The sequence below is a fragment of the Anabrus simplex genome, chromosome 3, assembly GCF_040414725.1.
Source record: "Anabrus simplex isolate iqAnaSimp1 chromosome 3, ASM4041472v1, whole genome shotgun sequence".
Classification (NCBI taxonomy): domain Eukaryota; kingdom Metazoa; phylum Arthropoda; class Insecta; order Orthoptera; family Tettigoniidae; genus Anabrus; species Anabrus simplex.
This window is the reverse complement of record NC_090267.1, coordinates 61,165,765-61,186,276: the sequence shown is the minus strand read 5'-3', so window position 1 is coordinate 61,186,276 and position 20,512 is coordinate 61,165,765. Positions and strand designations below refer to the sequence as shown.

The 20,512-nt window shown below is 40.5% G+C and overlaps 1 protein-coding gene across 3 annotated transcripts in view; it reads right to left on the bottom strand.

Moving 5' to 3' along the window:
* Positions 1 to 217: 217 nt before the first annotated feature.
* Positions 218 to 20,512, bottom strand: part of LOC136865968 (organic cation transporter protein) — a 224,244-nt gene continuing 203,949 nt past the window's right edge. For all 3 annotated transcript variants that reach the window (XM_067142546.2, XM_068226577.1, XM_067142545.2), the window contains exons 7-12: positions 20,377 to 20,506; positions 19,845 to 20,034; positions 10,533 to 10,661; positions 9,590 to 9,771; positions 7,260 to 7,396; positions 218 to 3,375 (exon numbers count right to left, since the gene is read on the bottom strand). In XM_067142546.2, coding sequence (XP_066998647.2) covers positions 3,324 to 3,375; positions 7,260 to 7,396; positions 9,590 to 9,771; positions 10,533 to 10,661; positions 19,845 to 20,034; positions 20,377 to 20,506 — 820 coding nt within the window. In that variant the 3' untranslated portion in view covers positions 218 to 3,323. The remainder of the gene's footprint in view (positions 3,376 to 7,259; positions 7,397 to 9,589; positions 9,772 to 10,532; positions 10,662 to 19,844; positions 20,035 to 20,376; positions 20,507 to 20,512) is intronic.

Below are 20,512 nucleotides of genomic sequence, written 5' to 3'. Positions count from 1 at the left end.
TAATACAGAATTGTTATCCCGATGATAACTATAGCTATATCATTTGCAAAACACATCACAGCTATTTTATCATTAGTTGAACTTGATTTAAATCCATACTGAGACGCCAGACTATATTCAATCATGTCATTTAAAATGTGATCACTGACTCGAACATCAGTAGGTAAAGACACTTACAGTAGTAACCTATAAACGGTCAAAAAGAAGATATGCTATATATTCAGCAGCAAATTTAATTACATACTTCATTTTTACATCATTCCAGTGGAATAGAGTTTCACATATAAAAAATACAAAATATAACGCACTTGACAAGACATCAGTTAGGTATGTCTGTCATCCCTATATTTATGATATTAAATCATAAATTTATCTTGAAAATAACATCAGCAAGAGAGAAATCTATATGATTTACCATCTAGGACAAAAGTGTGTCTACAGCAATACCTGCTTGGCTGTGCATAACTTTCATGTCCTCCATGATATCATCTTTGTACTCTTCACTGTCTATCAAAGCCCATAAGATATCCTCCGGACTCCCTTGTCTGCAGCCTAGACCTTCTTTACCGACGTCAGTCTGTTGCTTCACATCACTTTATGCATCTTGACAGTCTTGGAGATACTTTATAATGATGTCATAGTGGCGAGAATCACACAAGCTATTGAAATGTCATCATCATCGAAATCGCAATGACCTATGTCTATAATCTGTTGGTAGTTGCCAGGCCTTTTGTCATTCAACAGGAAAACTGAGCCATAATATTCTCGTCCCAAGCATTGACATTCCATTTCTCTGAAGAAATGAGGACTTTAACTTCATATGATGGAAGACTTTAACACGTTTACTGCAGTACACCCACAAATCATCTACACAGTAATTATCAGGAGATCACTGAATAACAGTTCGTGGGCTTAGTGTGAAACTAACGTAACTACATAAAGGCACATTTCCATTCTTTTTTCACAGCAACCGATAGCAAATTTGTTATTCTAACTAGAGACAAAAGATAATTAATCGAACAGCCCTGTATATAAATAAATTGAGACGTTCCATAGCAAAACTTACTTTATCCATTCATTATTACTAACAAATAGATAATAATGATGCTAGTAGAATTTAATGGCTAACCTGTCATATTAAAAAAAAACACCTTTCGCTTCGTGAAAATCAAGTGATCATAAATATATCTCCCGGTCATGGCCCTTCAGCTGATTTCAGAGGGCAAACAGCCATAAGACAGCCTACACGTTTGCTAAGTACCATTGTCTGACCATCCATCCATACATTATATCATTGCCTGCACAGTTGCTATGGTTACACTTCCGTCACACATTTTGTCGCGTCATGGTTCACAAATTTTCGGATGACCCCCAACCATATGACATATTTATATCAAAAAGTTTTCTTCAGCTTACCCGAGTCAGGTCGGTGGAGCCACTTGGCTCTTTTATTTTATTTTAGCCAGAGGTTTAAGGCCGGATGCCCTTCCTGACTATCAACTATTTTTTCTGGTGAAAGTTCCAACCCACTACCAATGGGGAATCGAGCCTCGGTTGCCCGGGAAGGAAACCGGAGACTAAGCCACTACGCTAACCACGTCACCCAGTGGCTAACTTAAAAATGGCAATGTAAAAATAATAAACATTTTTTCCCTACTTGAAGTAAGCAAGAAACTTTAGAATTTATAGCAAAACCCGCATTATCATTTCGCAGAAAAATCACCACAATTATTGTCATGAAAATCATGAAGATGAGATGGGCTTCAAAATCTGAACTTTGTTTCCCTATTTTTGAGTAAAAAGTTACAGTAATTAATAGCCTATTTTAAAACACGAAAAATGTGTTAGCACTTGTGATGGTTGTGTACTATGTTATATATGAAACAGTTTGTTAATAAAGCGTGTCTTTCATTTGAATTTTTGAGTTTTCCTTTAACTTATTAACTAAATCGATGTGAACGATATTGAAAATATTGAGAGTTTCAGCATAACTTGCTTTATCCATTGTTAAAATCCAAATTGTTAAAAGTTTACAGCGTATTTCAAAATTTTGTGTTATGACACACTATTTTGAGACCTTCATTCACATACAGAAACAGATTTTAAAACATTTTTCTCAGCAATAATTTCCAGATAGGTATTTTACGTTTCCAGAAACCTTTACAGACTTGGATACCGGTAGTCTAAGTGTTATTTTGCTATGAAACGCCTAAATATTTGACTACAAAATACGACGGTGTAAGAGTAGGCTATATAATATGAAATAAACGTATTGCATTTTAAGAATTTTGTTGTAAATAAAAGTTAGACATTTGAATTAGGAACAAGCGTATGTTCATTTTGGAGTAACTGGTTTTTCTAGACTTTTCACTGGATGAAGATTGCCAGTTTTCAGTACAGAAAAAGTAGGCCTACAGTCATGACGAAAAATTCAGAAGTTTGAACGTTGTGAGACGTATAGGAGGAAAGAAGGGTGCAATGAAGTGGCATTGCATCCAGTTTACTGCAATGGGGCCCTGAAAATATCAGCAGGAAGGTATAAATATCTGGTGGATTCGTGTGACAATGGAATCATACCAGCTTTAATAGCTTCATTTCTACATGCCAATTAAAAGCAGAATCAAACAAGTGAGAAATGGGTTATCTTTAGTGATCGCAGCGACAAAGATAAAGTATTGTAGTTAAGAAAAAATGTATTTCTTTATAATGACAGACAAAACTTAATGCACGGTAACTTCACATTTTTATTTCATCCTGTTTGGTGACATAAAGGCATACCTCAGTAGTTTTTAATATACTGTAAAATTAATGACTTTGCTTATGTTTAAAGAACATCGTAAAATATTTTAAAAGAGTATTTCCTTCTCATAGTTACGTTAGTTTCGTATTAAGCTCCACATTTCTAAAGCTTTAGCCTTCAGCTAGCGTAGCCTATCTTTCTACATAGCATCTTAGATCAGTTCTTCTCACGGAAGACGTAACATTGAAGTACTGTCCTCAAACAAATACGAGTTTCGAGTACACTTCTTGGTAACGAGTAATAAATACAAAGTACAAAGTTTGTTACTAATGTCTGGAACACACAATCAGGTAAACAGTATTTTCACCAACACTCTGCCAGATGGCAGCATCTGTAGAACATGTTAATGCGCTGTATAGTTTGTGCTGCTATCTGCAGTTCATTCTTAGCACTAACACCTTTGCACCACGGCCGACTGGATCCCTCACTGGAGCTAGCTAGAGCGACGCATCAAGTCAGCTGTGTTCGCACACCCTTCTGGCGCTCAGTTCAAATGCCACTGGGGTTACCAAATTCCACTGCCCTACGCTGGAGGTTGGTCGTTGCTATTGTGCTTCTCAACAGTACTAAGCCTCCTGCAAGAAAAAGAAAGAACAGAAAATATAAATTATATGTGTTCAGACAGAATCTCTCACAGTTCAGAATAATATACCTTTTCCACCTGGAAACTTTTTGTTGATTTTTAAAAACATTTTTTTGATGGGTAAGAATTCTGAAAAAGAAAACCTGCTAAAATTATTGTATGCTCTGAAGCACAATCGTGTTGGTTTTCCCATAAGAATAATAGCGTGTGGCTTCCGGAAAGATTTGGTGCAGGTCTTTCGAGTTGACACCCTATAGGCGACCTGCACGTCTGTGAGGATGGGGCCTTACGTAAGATGAATTTTAGTTACGCAACCAGCACAATCGCTCACCCCCTGACTCAGAAGAATCAACCAAATTAAAGTTAAAATGCCCGACCCAGCAGGGAATCGAACCCGGGACCCCAGCACGCTGGCCATTTAACCATGGAGCAGGACTGGTTTTCCCATTATCTAACGCAAAACAATGATAGAACTAATACATTTTAAATGGTTTGTAACTATTTCTTTAGGGCGGATTCTATATAAATAAAGTTGTTAACTCTCTGTAATTTCGTTTGATTTGCCAATTTTTGAGATATTTATCCGTTTTAGGTCAACTTAAGACCGTATCGGCGGTTTTGATTTTTCGTGCCTGTTTGTTCCACCATCACGGCGAAACGGCTGGATGGCTCTCTACTGAACATCATATTTAGAGTATACTCATCCCGGGGAACGTTTTGATATGCATATGATCTAAAAATCTTTGAACAGACGGGGTCTATAGGAAAATCAGAACAGTTTTCCTCCATTTTCTCTTATACTACTGATTTTTTGTAAAATCCGTGGACTGTATGTGAAACGTCTCTTCATTACAAACAACGTTTGTTATGTTCATAATGTAGCTAACTCTTCAAATGAACGGAGAAAATTACTATTTTCTGCGGGTATCGTGCTCTGCATTGAGTGAGCGACAGACCGATAACGAAACTACATGTTACCATGGCAAGATAAGTAAATTATTGTCATTTTCGTCATCATTCCTGTAAACTCGTGGTTGTTCCTTGGGTAGAAAGCAAGAAAGACGTCAATCGGCCATTCTGCGGGATATTGGCGGAATATCGTTGAAGGTTATAACCGTCCCCGAATAGCTAAAGTAATAACACCATAATTCATCTTCTTATCTGTTTATCTAAGAATCCCTAGGGCTAAATTTCCCCTTTGTTACCGTTTTCTTATATCCGTAACTCATACCATCATAATTTATTGAGGAACGTATGATTTTCCAATACATCCACTTTGTATTTACGTATAGGCCTATGTCCTATCCGGCTGTCCTACGTTATAATCCTATGTTCCATTAATTTATTTATAACTGTATTACTTTCTCCCTTAATTACTCCGTATGTATGCGAGTGCTAATCTCGGAACCTGGGCACTCTTTTCTTTGAGGAAAAATTCCAAGCTGTTCAAATGTATAACTTTTGGCCCCGGAATATATCGAAATGTGGATGCATTTTCATGACAGTACAGACCTTCATTTCGGTATAATTGGTGGCTAAATGGTAAGTCGTATTACAGAACAGACAGCACAATCGCCGTTCTATTTGGACAGATCGACAACTTTTGTCCTGTGATTTATTATCGTGTCTCGATTGTTGATACGTTAGATAGCGCTGAATTTCTCAATTATAATAAAATCTTTCGAACTTGATTGTTACTTGCATTAGGAAAAAAATCCCTGTCTTTATAATGAAAACTCTCCATCTCTATTGTGAATCGCAGTTGCCAAGTGAGCCTGCCGTTATAGTAGAAACTCCCGAACTCGACTGTGATTGGCAGGAGGAAATTTGGCCTGCCATTATCCTTAAAACTTCCCCAATGCCTGCCTTACGTCGGAAACAATGTATGGCGTCTTCCCTGTCTTGTTTCTAAGATAGTGCTAAGAGGCATGCAATTTAGTATAATCTTACTCACTGCCTTTACAGTAATTTACGGAGAAATCCGTATACAATGTAGAATACCACAGCGAAGCACGGGTACATTTGCTAGAATAAATAACGGCAACAAGTTATACTGTTCACAATTTGTATCATAAATTATTGAGCTATTTATATTTATTGTTATTATTTAATCCGTTTACCGACCAAGGTTGGTTTTTCCACCGGATTCATCGAGGGATTCCACCTCTACCGTCTCAAGGGCAATGTCCTGGAGTGTGAGTCAATTAGGAAGGAGGACCAGTAGCTCGTCCAAGCGGCCTCACTTGCTATGCTGAACAGGGGCCTTGTGGGGGTTGGGAAGATAGTAAGGGATAGGTAAGGAAGTGGGAAGGAATCTGTCGTGGCCTTAAGTTAGGTACCATCCTGGCATTTGTCTGGAGAAGAAGCGGAAAACCACGGAAAAGCACTTCAAGGATGGCTGAGGCGGGAATCGAACGTGCCCTCTACTCCTTTGACCTCCCGAGGCTGAGTGGACCCTGTTCCAGTCTTCGTAGCACTTTTAAAATTTCGTGGCAGAGCCGGGAATCGAACCCGGGGCTTCGGGAGTGGCAACTAATCACACTAACCACTACTCTATAGAAGTGGACTATTTATACTTACACAAAAATATTCAGTCAGATGTTTTATTTAATCTATTCGTAATACATAGTTTTCTAACTTTACACACGTTTCCGGAACATTAAGAAAAGAAGTTGTTTCCACAATCAATCAATCAATCAATCAATCAATCAATCAATCAATCAATCAATCAATCAATCAATCAATCAATCAATCAATCAATCAATCAATCAATCAATCAATCAATCAATCAATCAATCAATCAATCAATCAATCAATCAATCAATCAATCAATCAATCAATCAATCAATCAATCAATCAATCAATCAATCAATCAATCAATCAATCAATCAATCAATCAATCAATCAATCAATCAATCAATCAATCAATCAATCAATCAATCAATCAATCAATCAATCAATCAATCAATCAATCAATCAATCAATCAATCAATCAATCAATCAATCAATCAATCAATCAATCAATCAATCAATCAATCAATCAATCAATCAATCAATCAATCAATCAATCAATCAATCAATCAATCAATCAATCAATCAATCAATCAATCAATCAATCAATCAATCAATCAATCAATCAATCAAACAATCAATCAATCAAACAATCAATCAATCAATCAATCAATCAATCAATCAATCAATCAATCAAACAATCAATCAATCAAACAATCAATCAATCAATCAATCAATCAATCAATCAATCAATCAATCAATCAATCAATCAATCAATCAATCAATCAATCAATCAATCAATCAATCAATCAATCAATCAATCAATCAATCAATCAATCAATCAATCAATCAATCAATCAATCAATCAATCAATCAATCAATCAATCAATCAATCAATCAATCAATCAATCAATCAATCAATCAATCAATCAATCAATCAATCAATCAATCAATCAATCAATCAATCAATCAATCAATCACCACTGTTCTGCATTTAGGACAGTCGATCCACTATCTTTTGTTTTCCTAGCCTTTTCTTAAATGATTTCAAAGAAATTGGAAATTTATTAAACATCCCCCTTCGTTAATTATTCCAATCTCTAACTCCTCTTCCTACAAACGAATATTTTCCCCTATTTGTTCTCTTGAATTCCAAATTTATTTTTATATTGTTAACTTTCCTACTTTTTAAGACTCCACTCAAACTTATTCGTCTACTAATGTCATTCCACGCCATCTCTCCACTGACAGCTCGGAACATACCACTTTGTGGAGCAGGTCGTCTCTTGCAGCAGATGGTAGAACAGCCCCTTAGTCGCTGAGAACTTTTACAATAAATTTGAACTACACTAAATACATATTTACCTGGGAAGTTCTTCAACGTCGGCGAGACTTCCGACCAAGGAGCGTCCTGCGGTCTCGGGCAACAAGAGTACACTGAGGCCTCCCAGAGCGCCCGTGACACCGAGCAGGGCCATGGGGACGGCTGGGCTCATTACTGCCTGAAATAAAAGATCTTTCATCAGTTGCGACAGATAGAAGCTTCCGACACTACGTGAGGAAAAATTGTTAAATCACGCCTGGGTGCCTGTCTCTCTAGGAATTACTCTGTGGGCCCTACGATAGAACTTGCTTACTTCAAACATTCTAAATTCGAACTCGTGAATGATTCGGTCCCTTGATATTCCTATACACGAAAACGAAATTCCATGGTGGCAAAGTCCTAGTGGGCTTTGGCCTACAAAGTAACCGCTGTTCAGTCCGAAGGTCTGCAAATTGCGAGCAGGTGAAATACCATCGGCTGTGTCCGGTTCCATGGCTAAATGGTTGGCGGGCTGGCCATTGGTCACAGAGGTCCCGGGTTCGATTCCCGGCAGGGTATGGAATTTTAACCATAATTGGTTAATTCCTCTGGCACGGGGACTGGGTGTACGTGTCGTCTCCATCATCATTTTATGCTCATCACGACGCGCAGGTCGCCTGCGGGAGTCAAGTCAAAAGATCTGCATCTGGCGAGCCGAAATTGTCCTCGGACACTCCCGACACTAGAAGCCATACGCCATTTCACTTCATTTTCACCATCGACTGTTATTATTGGTTTTCTGTCTGTCTCCCTGGCTAAATGATTAGCGTTCACATGCAGGTTACCTATAGCATAGGCCGTCTACAAGGAAAGGACCTGCAACAGGCCTCTTCGGAGGCATACGCCATTATTATTATTATTATTATTATTATTATTATTATTATTATTATTATTATTATTATTATTATTATTATTAATACTAATAATAATAATAATTGCAAGTTGCTTTACAGCGCACCGACACTGATAGGTCTTATGGCGACGATGGGATAGGAATGGGAAGGAAGTGGCCGTAGCCTTATTTAAGGTTCAACCCCAGCATTTGCCTGGCATGAAAATGGGAATCGACGGAAAACCATAGTCAGGGTTACCGACCGTAGGGCTCGAACCCACTATCTCCCGAATACATGACACTGGCCGCACTTAAGCGACTGCAGCTATCGAGCTCGGTCGTCATTATTACTATTATTATTATTATTATTATTATTATTATTATTATTATTATTATTATCATTATTATTAAATTGCCTTTCTAATAATGCTATTTGATTTATGCCCTACTATCAACATTTACGGTTTTAGGAGACGCCGAGGTACCGAAATTTAGTCCCAAAGGAGTTCTTTTACTTTTCAGTAAATCTACCGAAACGAGGCTGACGTATTTGAGCACCTTCAAATAGCACCGGACTGAGCCAGGATCGAACCTGCCAAGTGGGGTTCAGAAGGCCAGCGCCTCAACCGTCTAAGCCACTCAGCCCGCCAATTGCCTTTCTAAAGCCGGGCCACTATCTCACTGCAAATAGGTTGAGTCGACCTCGAAAAAGCTTTCGCAACCCTCCGCTGGGTGGGGGCGGTAGAATAGCATCCAGGGTATCCCGTGTCTGTCGTAAGAGGCGACTAAAATGGGCTCCAAGGGCTCTTAACATGGGAGCGTGTGTTGGCAAACACGGGAACTTTGTCTGAGTCCTGGCAATGTTTCCACTTAGTTGTGCCAGGCTTCTCTCTTTCATCTATCTTATCCGACCTTCCTTGGTCAACTTGTTCATTTCCGATCCCGACGGTTGTAGCTTTGGCCTAAGGAGTCTTTCATTTACACGTCCTTCGTGGTCCTTGTCTTTCTTTGGCCGACAGTTTCATTTTTCGAAGTGTCGGGCCCCTTCCATTTGTTTTGCTCTGATTAGTGTTAATTAGAGGGTAGTTTCCTAGTTATACTTCCTCTTGAAACAGGTAAAAATCTCTGACCTGGCTGGAAATCGAACTCAGGTCCTCGAAGTACGAGTCCTAGACCGTGGGGCCGGTTTGACATTCCTATACAACACAACATCAAAAATTCGTGTTTAATTAGTTTTTTTTTACTTCAAATTGACAACTCTTATACATTGAAAAGTCATTGAAAATGTGTTCCATTGCGATATCAGTATTAATAAAATGTTACTTATTCGAAAGTTCTATTGTACATAAATTTATTAGGAAACGTTTGGACAATGTTTTTCAGAAGGATCTCGAAAAGAAGGACATTTGGAATGTATTAGTTAAGCCAGAATATTGTGAAAAATAAATTTAAAAGAATAGGCAGTTAATGATAATTTATTCTTATGGGAGGATGACTTACCAAGTTCCAGAGGTATGGCACGAGCATAAGAGCGATGCCTGCTGACACGTTCGAGGATCCCACCCCAAGATTGCGCATCACGGTCGGGTAGAGTTCGGCCGTGAATACCGGCATCACGGCGTTGGATGACGAGACTAGAAACTTCCCCACCATGGCGAGTCCAATGGTAAGCCACTGCAGGTCTGGAAACACAGACAAGAAATAGAGTTGAGTATATGTGGCTGATGAGAGTATAGACCAGTTATGGCAAGCTCGAAAGATTTCTTTCGCGCTCGGCCCCCTAGTTTTCACTCGGCAGGTTTCCGTCAACGTATTTTACCAGCCAAGATTAAGACCTTCTGGTCTTACAATAATTAGATTAAGTAAAAATGAAATTAAATTAATAATAATACAAAAACGATGCGATTTTTTAGGTAGTGTATTTTTTACTTTTCCTCCGCGAGCAGTTCCGAGCGGTCCAAGCGTACGACCGGAACTCTCTTGCGTCGAAACTAGTGATTCAATCTCGCTGTACTCACCAGTAGCGCGTCAAGCGGGACAGAAAGGGTCTTAGTTCGCCTCTAGGCCTATTACCTGCATCCAGTCGCACGAATCAATTGGATATATATAATTCACTAGCGACCTCGCATCTAAACAATAATGACCAATGAAATGGTAAGTTTTAATCCCTGGACGTGTCCTAGAGCTCCAGTATGTTACTAGGGGGCCCGGATGTTATGCATTAATAGATAATGCAAACTTACTGAAGCAAAGTCTCCCTGCACGACGATAATGCTATGAGGTTTGGATAAACATGAGGTGTTCGGCCCATTAGAACCCCTAGAATTAATGTTACCCCCACTACATCACGTTAGAGTGGGCTAGTCGACATTTCCTGCTAACAAAATTAGTTTGCATTCTAACCTATTACTGCATAAACATCCGGGCTCTAGCCCGTTATTACCTTCCGGTACAGCGAGTGTTAGCAGACAGGCCAGCCCGCCGCCCAAGATGGTGAGACTCAACGGCCACCGACGACCCAACTTCAGCAAGATGAAGATACTGCCACCTATAGCTGGTATCTCGACAGCACCTGAAACACCAACAATGCCTTAGTTCTGTTAACTAGCAAACAATAAAATGATCCATTAATACCACATTTGTGGCATTATTTAATATCGAAATTTCATGAGTATAATTAACTCTCATTACTATTAACAAATACATTGTAAAATAGGACAGATCATTCTAATCTTGAGGTAGACAAAAGTCTCACCCTTGGCTTTGCCAACGTGAAAGTGACCGAGGTATGAGTGATGCTAGTAATGCCATTCCTTACGCAGCCAGTCCCTATTATGGACCATGTGAAAATATTGCTCATAGGGTCAGTTGGTGCGTTCTTTTTTAGTGGGCTTGGCAGACTGATGTGTAATAGCAACTTCTGGCTCAGTGAGGAACGCAACGGGAAACTACCTCACTTCTCACTTCCCTAGTACGCCTCTTAAGTGTCACCTAGGCCACCTATGACAGCTGATGGTGGAAATGTTGAGGATCAAACCAGCCTCTGGGCTGAGCACTTAACATACATACACAATAATAATAGTAATAAACTGTCTAACACCAGCAGATGATCTCCCTATACTGACAAATGCAGCAATACAAGTCAATCTCTTGGAAGAAGTAGCCAATAATACTGGTTTAAGCATTTCTGAAGAAGAAACGAAATTTATGACAAATATTTAAAAAGTCCAAAAATTTCTAATAACAGAAATTGGTCGACTAAGGAAGGTAAAGAAATTCAGATATTTGGGAGAAAAATTCAAGGAAAGCGTTTGAAAAAATCCGCTGTAGAAGAAAGGATACACAAGATGGAAAAATCATACGGTATAACTAGGAATATCTACAACAAAGAGTGAATATCTAAGAACCTCAAAATACTACACAGTAGTCAAACGGTAATACCTATATGTGAGTGAATGTCTAGTGCTGAATCACAAGCTGAATATTTTAGAAGTGTCAACTGAGTAGAGGTGGGTTCGATTCCCACCTCAGTCATCCTGGAAGTGGTTTTCCGTGGTTTCCCACTTCTCCTCCAGGCGAATGCCGGGATGGTACCTAACGTAAGGCCACGGCCGTTTCCTTCCCTCTTCCTTGCCTATCCCTTCCAATCTTCCCATCCCTCCACAAGGCCCCTGTTCAGCATAGCAGGTGAGGCCGCCTGGGCGAGGTACTGGTCATTCTCCCCAGTTGTATCCCCCGACCAAGAGTCTGAAGCTCCGGGACACTGCCCTTGAGGCGGTAGAGGTGGGATCCCTCGCTGAGTCCGAGGGAAAAGCCGACCCTGGAGGGTAAACAGATGATGATGATGATTTATTTATTTATTTATTTATTTATTTATTTATTTATTTATTTATTTATTTATTTATTTATTTATGTCATGACTTGTATAAAGCAAAAAATAATGGGGAATAAACAAAGAAAGGAAAACAAGTCCATGATGGACACTTTCCAGCAACCCTTATAAATTACAGTCCAGGTTTTTGAGCCATTTAACCACATCAGGTGTCGCATCAATGGAATTCTTGTCTCTCGCCTGAGTAACACCTGACAAGACACTCAGAGGCAACGTGGTAAAAAAAAAAAAAGATTGTCTGACTGTCATTCCCACAATCGCGGGCAGCTGATGATTTCCAACCCCATTTATATGCCAGGGCAGTACAGCGTCCGTGATTAGTGCGTATCCGGTTTAATCCCGAGGGATTGTTATTATGCTCTTTGATTTGTTGCCATTGTGGAGGTGCCTTGGAGGACCTTTATTCATTTTATTTCTGTTGTAGCTTAAAGTTGTTTACTGAGTGAATCAATCCTACTGATATTGGTGGGTTTCTTGAAGCTTTTCGCTGATGTATTTTTATATGAACTGAAGTATCAGTGAGGGTTTGCACATAGTTTGTTGATATTATAGGATTAAGCCGTTTTGCCTCCTAGGAAGTGGAGGAGCATTATCACAGAGAGTTGGTAACCAATAAACTGGAGTAGATTTAATGGTCCGAGATATGAGTCTCATAGTTTGGTTTAACTGGACGTCAATCTTCTTAAAAAGGCAGCTGTTAAGCCAAGCTGGTGCGCAATATTCAGCCACGCAGTAAACTAGGCCAAGTGCAGTCGTCCGTTTTACATATGCTTGAGTGCCCCATAACGTGGCCGTCAGTTTATACGGGATGTTTTTCTTGCTCCTAGTTTATCTGAAGTCTGTTACTTCGCACCGGCACAGATACTGTACGCCTTATATCGGAAAAGAGCTAGGAGCGGTATGAAAATGGGAAACTACGAAAAACCATCTTCATGGCTGCCGACACTGGGGTTCGAACTCACTATCTCCCGAATACAAGTTGACAGCTACGAGACCTAAACTATGCAGTCACTCGCTTGGTCAAGACCTCCATCAATTAAAGGAAGGCACTACGCACACCGGGGAAGGGGGGCATTGGCACCCCTCCCTCTGAAAGTGGTGGGGGGAGGGCGCCGAATAGAATGCTGGTACCGATGATCTGATGTGCTCCTCTGCCGGCGTAATAGAGAATTTAGTTAATGTTTTTAGAAGTTACTAAGTAGTTAAGAGAGTAAAAAATTGTAGAGTTCAAGTGCGGTTGTTTTACTTAACGTAATGGGTTATTATTGTTGTATGTTGTATGAATGCAGTAAAACATGAAAACAATCTTGAACTCTGACTTAATAAACTTACTTTCTTTCTCGATCCGTTTACCCTCCAGGGTTGGCTTTTACATCGGACGCAGCGAAGGATCCCACATCTACCGCTTCAAGGGCAGTGTCCTGGAGCGTGAGACTTTGGGTTGGAGATAACATTGGGGAGGAGGACCAGTACCTCGCCCAGGCGGCCTCACCTGCTATGCTGAACAAGGGCCTTGGTAGAGATGGCAAGATTGGAAGGAATAGACAAGGAAGAGGGCAGGAAGCGGCCGTGGCCTTAAATTAGGTACCATCCCGGCATTTACCTGGAGAAGATGGAAACCACGGACATCCACTTCCAGGATGGTTGGGGAGGGGCTCGAATCTCCCTCTACTAAGTTGACCTCCCGAGGCTAAGTAAACCCCGTTCCACTCCTTGTACCACTTATCAAATTTCGTGGCCGGGTCGGGAATCGAACCCGGGCCTCCAGGGGTGGCAGCTAATCACAATAACTACACCACAGAAACGGTTTAACTTAAGAAACGTGAGGATAATACTTTCTAGATCGAGTTCCGTACTCGTGAAAGGAAAGGAATGGCGTATCTGCAACAAGGTTTAAAAAATTATGTAAAATAGTGCGTGCTTATCATGTGCCCCATGATGTTATTAGACTAGCTTTGAAATGGGTTGCTCAGTGACTGGTTGAACTGTGGATTCACACCGGCATTTACTGACGAGTGGGAAGAGGCTACATCATACTGCATCCAGCTGAAGATTCATTACTTAAGGGGGGAGACCTAGCTCAACACGGGGAAAATTGGCCAATATTCATTCGATTGTTATATATGCTACAAACGTTGTTGATAAATGCTGCACATACCCCAGGATTGGCATGATTAAGAGCAACCAGAAGCAACTTTAACAATGTTAAAATTCTAATTATAACAATTTAAAATAAAATGTTCAAAATTTCCCGTCGTTTTAACAATGTATCACGGTTTTCTTCATAACTCTCTTACTAATTCACGGATAATTATGATTTTTTCAGAGTTTCCTCCCATAATGTTGTACTACAATCTGTGCCTCATTCAGATCAATAGGATTTAAATTCGATTTTATGGAGCATTTTGATTTAAAAAGCTATTAATATTTTCTGGTGCTCGGAATAAAAACGCGACAAAAAATCCAAATCACAGTCTATGTTAATGATTGAGGTTCATTTTGTAGCTGGAGTTTTGATACACACTTTAAAGAAGAAAAAGTACGAAAATTCCTATAAACTTGGATTTTTTAATAAGGGAAACAGTGATATACTATTAAAAAGGCGGGAAATTTTGAATATTTTATTTTAAAACATTAAAATTATTAAATTCTGACATTATTGAAGTTGTTTCTGGTTGCCAGGAAGCATGCCAATACTGGGATATGTGCAGCAATTGTCAACAACAATTGTAGCATATTTAAAAATCGAATGAATATTAACCTATATTTTTCCTTTGTTAAGCTGGGTCTCCCCCCTTAACTGAGCGCAGGTTTAAGTTAAATATCAAACGAAACCATACAGGTTTCCTTGATGCAGTGGGTTCACATTAGTTTCTTGTAGTAAATGTGAAGTTTTCCTTTATTTCAGCAAAAACAAGAACGGTAACACTGGTTTCCACAAGTAGCCTGTAGGGTCTAATTTTGTATATTTAGGCCGTGATAACAGAGTGCTCCTAAGGTTAGATGTAATATAACCTAACCACATAGTACTACAGCACTGAAGGGCATTGTTCTACCAAGCGACCGCTGCTCAGCCCGAAAGCCTACAGAATACGAGGTGTCGTGTGGTCAGCACGACGAATCCTCTCGGCCGTTATTTTTGGCTTTCTAGACCGGGGCCTTCATATCACCGTGAGATAGCTCCTCAATTGTAATCACATAGGCTGAGTGGACCTAGAACCAGCCCTCAGATCCAGGTAAAAATCCCTGACCTGGCCAGGAATGAAACCCGGGGCCTCCGAATCTGAGGCAGGTACGCTACCCCCACACCACAGCGACGGCAGAAGCAATATAGCCATGAACTCATGGGTTCATATATCATTTTATCAGCGATGAATGGTACACTATGGGTGGCGTGCACCATCTTGGAGTAAATTACTACGGAAGTAGCGTTTACTAAAGAAGTCCATACTACAGAAGTAAATTACTACGGGAGTTATTTACTCCGGAAGTTACGTCGGAGAGTTTAAGTACAATTTACTCTTTTAGTTACTACTACAGAAGTAGCGTTCGTTACTCGCGGAGTAGTGCTGTGTTCGTGTATCTTCTTTAAAGAAATCTAAAAAGATAAGGTTATGTGCGATAGGAAACTGGGAAAAAACGTAAGCGAAAAAGATAAATGCTTGTTAACAGAGATAATGACGATCTATGCAAAGGATATAAGGTGTAAGAAACACAATATAAAGATGCTGGGTAAGAAAATAAATTCATGGAAAGTCGTGACGAAAGAATTCAATGCTTCGAGTGACAGAAAACGCAGTGAAAAGCAAGTTAAGATTCTAACGGAAGCAAAGCAGAAAGTCATGGACACGCGGAAAAAATTAAAACTGATGGCGGTTTCTTCATACAGATGGCCTACATCCACAGCGAAATTTTCCCATTTTCACACCAGGAAAATGCTGGGTCTGTACCTTAAGGTCACGGCCGCTTCCCAATCCCTAGGCCTTTCCTGCCCTATCGTTACCATAAGACCTATCTGTGCCGATGCGACGTTAAGCAAATTGAAAAAAAAACCTCTTCCGATTTCTGAAAAGTTCACCGTTGTCATCCGGAGGGCAATAAATGGGAATATGCGCGCAGTCACAGTCAATTGCACCAACGATGTGTGGAAACCTGCCAACGTGAAGAATATCCTTTTATTTTCCGAACGATCATCATCATTTGCAGGCGTACCTCCCTCTTAGCCTCAACTAGTGCTTTAACCACGCGATGAAAGATACGGCCAGCAGTTGCGCGGTAAACGTTAATTAGATCACCGGCAACTGTACTGAAATGTTCCGGTACGAAACACTCGTAGGGCACACAGCAACTGTAATTTGAGAGATACAACAAAAGACAAGAATTCAGCTGTAAGTGATCTCCAAGTAGATTTAGAAAGAAAGTAAAGGATTCCTTTCTAAGAGCAAAACCGTTCCTGAAACTCGCCGTGTTCACATTACACGGCTCTCGCCTTTCACGCGCTGTAGGCATATGCACTATTACATTTCGCATCGTTTACTGCGTCGAGATCATCAATATAATCTAAGTACTCCATAAACACGTTTGAAACGTCTTTCCTCTCATATAGGCACGATATTATCATTAGTCAACAAGTCTAAACTTAGCTTACTCCATGCACGACGTGAGAGTAAATTCTAACCTATATTCGTACGTTATTTACTTCTTTAGTAATATACTACAAGATGGTGCTCTTCAACATTTTACTCTCGTAGTAATTTAGTACAGGAGTATCTGAAAGGACTAAAATACTTCGGAAGTAATTTACTCTCGTATGGAAGTCGCCGAATGATGACTTCAAGAGTACTTTACTACGGAAGTAGAACTTACTCTTGGTTGGTGCACGCCACCCTATGTATGCAATTGATATGTAGCAACCAAGTTGAGAGGAATTCACTTGTTTACGTTCATTTAATTAGCCTCCGTGGCTCAGGCGGCAGCGCGCCAGTCTCTCACCGCTGGATACCTTGGTTCAAATCCCGATCACTCCATGTGAGATTTGTGTTGGACAATGCGGAGGCGGGACAGGTTTCTCTACGGGTACTCCGGTTTTCCCTGTCATCTTTCATTCCAGCAACACTCTCCATTAACATTTCATTTCATCTGTCAGTCATTTATCATTGCTCTAGAGGAGTGCTACAGGCTTCGGCAGCCGGCACATTTCCTATCCTCACCGCTAGATGGGGGCTTCATTCATTGCATTCCTGACCCGGTCGTATGACTGGAAACAGGCTGTGGACTTTCATTTTTCACGTTCATTTTATTATCCGCTTAACTTCCAAGGTTGGTTTTCCCTAGGACTCAGTGAGAGATCCTACCCGTACCGCCTCAAGGGCAGTGCCCTGGAGCGTGAGACTTTGGGTCTGGGATACAACTGGTAAGGAGGATCAGTAGCGTACATCACCCAGGCTGCCTTACCTGGTGTGCTAAACAGGGGCCTTTGTGGGGGGGGGAGGTAATGAGAAGATTGGAAGGGATAGGCATGGAAGAGGGAAGGAAGCAGCCATGGCCTTAAGTTAGGTACCATCCCGGCATTTGCCTCGAGGAGAAGTGGGAAAACACGGAAAACCACTTCGAGAATGGCTGAAATGGGAATCGAACCCCTCTATTCTCAGCTGACCTCCCGAGGCTGAGTGGACCCCGTTACAGTCATCGTATCACGTTCAAATTTCGTGGCAGAGCCGGGAATCGAACCCGGGCTTCCGGGGGTGGCAGCTAATCACTCTAACCACGACACCACAGAGGTGGTTGATGTTTAGACTACCGACAAGAAAATGTTAAAATCACGTTGTCCCTTTCGATACACCTTCCAAGGAATCAGAAGTATTACTTTTAAATTTCAAATTAAAAATAGTATGCGTTAAATGGTTAATAATAAACTACAGTAGCTTTACCACAAACTTTTGTTTGAAAGTAACAGAAGTTAAGTCCTTTCATGTCCTGGTTCAGACGGGACAAAGTGATGCCTCTAAATTTATTAGCATAATCGAAGTAATTAATATAAACAGTCCTTTGTCTCTCTCTCTCTCCGGTCGTGATGTCACTCCCATAACTGAGAATCGGTCGTGAAGGAATGTGTATCCGTTTGTGAATAACGATAACTTACGTAAGATCAGATGTCGTCCCCTTACAGTGTTGGTCTGGTTCAAAATTGAATTGCACAGATATGGATTCGAACAGATTTTTTAATAAATACCAAATCTCACGATGTGAATTGTCCAAAACATGACGTATCTATGTAGACAATGAGGATCTATTTCCGGAGGGCGTGACCAGCAGCATCAGAATGCATTCTTTAATTTAGATTGTGTTCGATTACATCATTTACTTTGATTTAACTAACCTGTGCTCGTCCGCCACTGTGGTGTAGTGGTTAGTAGAGGGGGTTTAATTTCCAGTTCAGCCATCCTCGAAGTGGTTTTCCGTGGTTTCCCACTTCTTATCCTTGCAAAATGACGGAATGGTAGGACCTACCTAACTTAAGACCACGGCCGCTTCCTTACCTATCCCTCCCGATATTCCCATCACCGCAAGGCCTCTGTTCAGCATAGCAGGTGAGGCCGTCAGGGCGAGGTACTTGTCTTTCTCCCCAGTTGTATCCCTGACTAAATGTCTCACTCTCCAGGTCACTGCCCTTGAGGTGGTAGAGATGGGATCCCTCGCTGAGTCCGAAGGAGAAAACAACCTTAGACGGTAAACGGATTTAATAATAATAATAATAATAATAATAATAATAATAATAATAATAATAATAATATATTTTTGGAAGCTGAAGGGTTGACAAAATTCTTAATTTCTTACAAGACCTTGGACAAGTTGCACATACTCAATCTAAATTGATACTATACCATTTGTCAGAACGCCCCCTCCCCCCTCCAATGGCACTAGAGCCCTTGAAGGCCTTTGGTGTACCAAGCGACCGCTGCTCAGCTCGAAGGCCTGCAGATTACGAGGTGTCGTGTGGTCAGCACGACGAATCCTCTCAACCGTTATTCTTGGCTTTCTAGACCAGGGCCGCTATCTCACCGTCAGTTAGCTCCTCAATTCTAATCACGTAGGCTGAGTGGACCTCGAACCAGCCCTCAGGTCCAGGTAAAAATCTCTTACCTGGCCGGGAATTGAACCCGCGGCCTCTGGGTAAGAGGCAGGTTCGCTACTTCTACACCATTCTATTAGCTTTACGTCCTACTAACTACTTTTACGATTTTCGGATACGCCGACGTGCTGGAATTTAGTCCCGCAGAAGTCTTTTACGTGCCAGTCAATCTACCAGCACGAGGGTGACGTATTTGAACACCTTAAAATACCACCGGAATGAGTCAGGATGGAACCTGCCAAGTTGAGATCAGAAGGTCAGCGCCTCAACCATCTGAGCCACTCAGCTTATGCTTGAGTCTGAGGATTAGATTATCATCACTAAAGAATGGCCTCATCTTTTGGAAGGATGATCTGAAAATCTCACTACGGTGTTTGACCTCTTTTTCAGGGTGCAGATTGTCTGTTATGGAGGTCGCAAGGTATGTGAGCTGACTTAGTCGTTCAATGATTTGATTATTTAATGAAATGGAGGTACTTTCGTGGTTCCTTCCGCCAAATGCCATGAACTTGATTTTTGTCGTACTGATACATTAAAAAAATATGTATGATTAATTTTCGTCCGATCATCAAAGTTTGAAAAAAGAACCTCAATAATAAAATCTGTAACCAACGAAAATGTTTTCACCTGTTGATCAATGTTTGTGTAATTATACCTAAGTATTTTTTTCGATTTCCTTTATACAATTAAACTTCGGGGCCAATCTGTCCGCAGTACATGAGGCTACATACCAGAGATGACTGTGTTGATGTAAATATCACCGCCGATGTTCCCCAGGTTGAGGACGAGCCCGTAGTAGACGAGGTAGACCGAGAACCAGATCACATACAGCACCAGCGAGTTCTTGCGCATGTTGGGTGTTCGAAACAGGTCCAGGATCCCCGCTTTAGGCTCATTCTGTTCCTCCTTGGACGGAATAGCCTGAAATCACAAGCATAAAACTATTAATGCTAAGAAGGTACGAAATACTTCTTTCAATCAAGATGATGAAAACACAGGAGAGAAGAAGTCATTATTGCCAATGTTGCCACATTTTTAGGCCTAAATTTCTCGGTGTTCCTTCGTTACGTGTCGAGGACTTGGCATTATTGTATTAGTATTTCTAACATTATTTATTTATTTATTTATTTATTTATTTATTTATTTATTTATTTATTTATTTATTTATTTACTTTCCTTGAATTTTACACTCAAAATTTATCTTATGTGTTGAGACCAGTAGTTATATGGCTCATCTGTGTGCAGCAAAAGATATTCCTTTACCTGCTGTAGAATCTTGTCCACGTTTTGAGGTAGCGGTTTCCCGTTGATTCTCGCGGCCTCTTGCAGTATAACGAGTACTTCCTCCTTCCTTCCCAGCGCTAGGAGCCAAAGAGGAGATTCTGGAAGGATCCTGAGA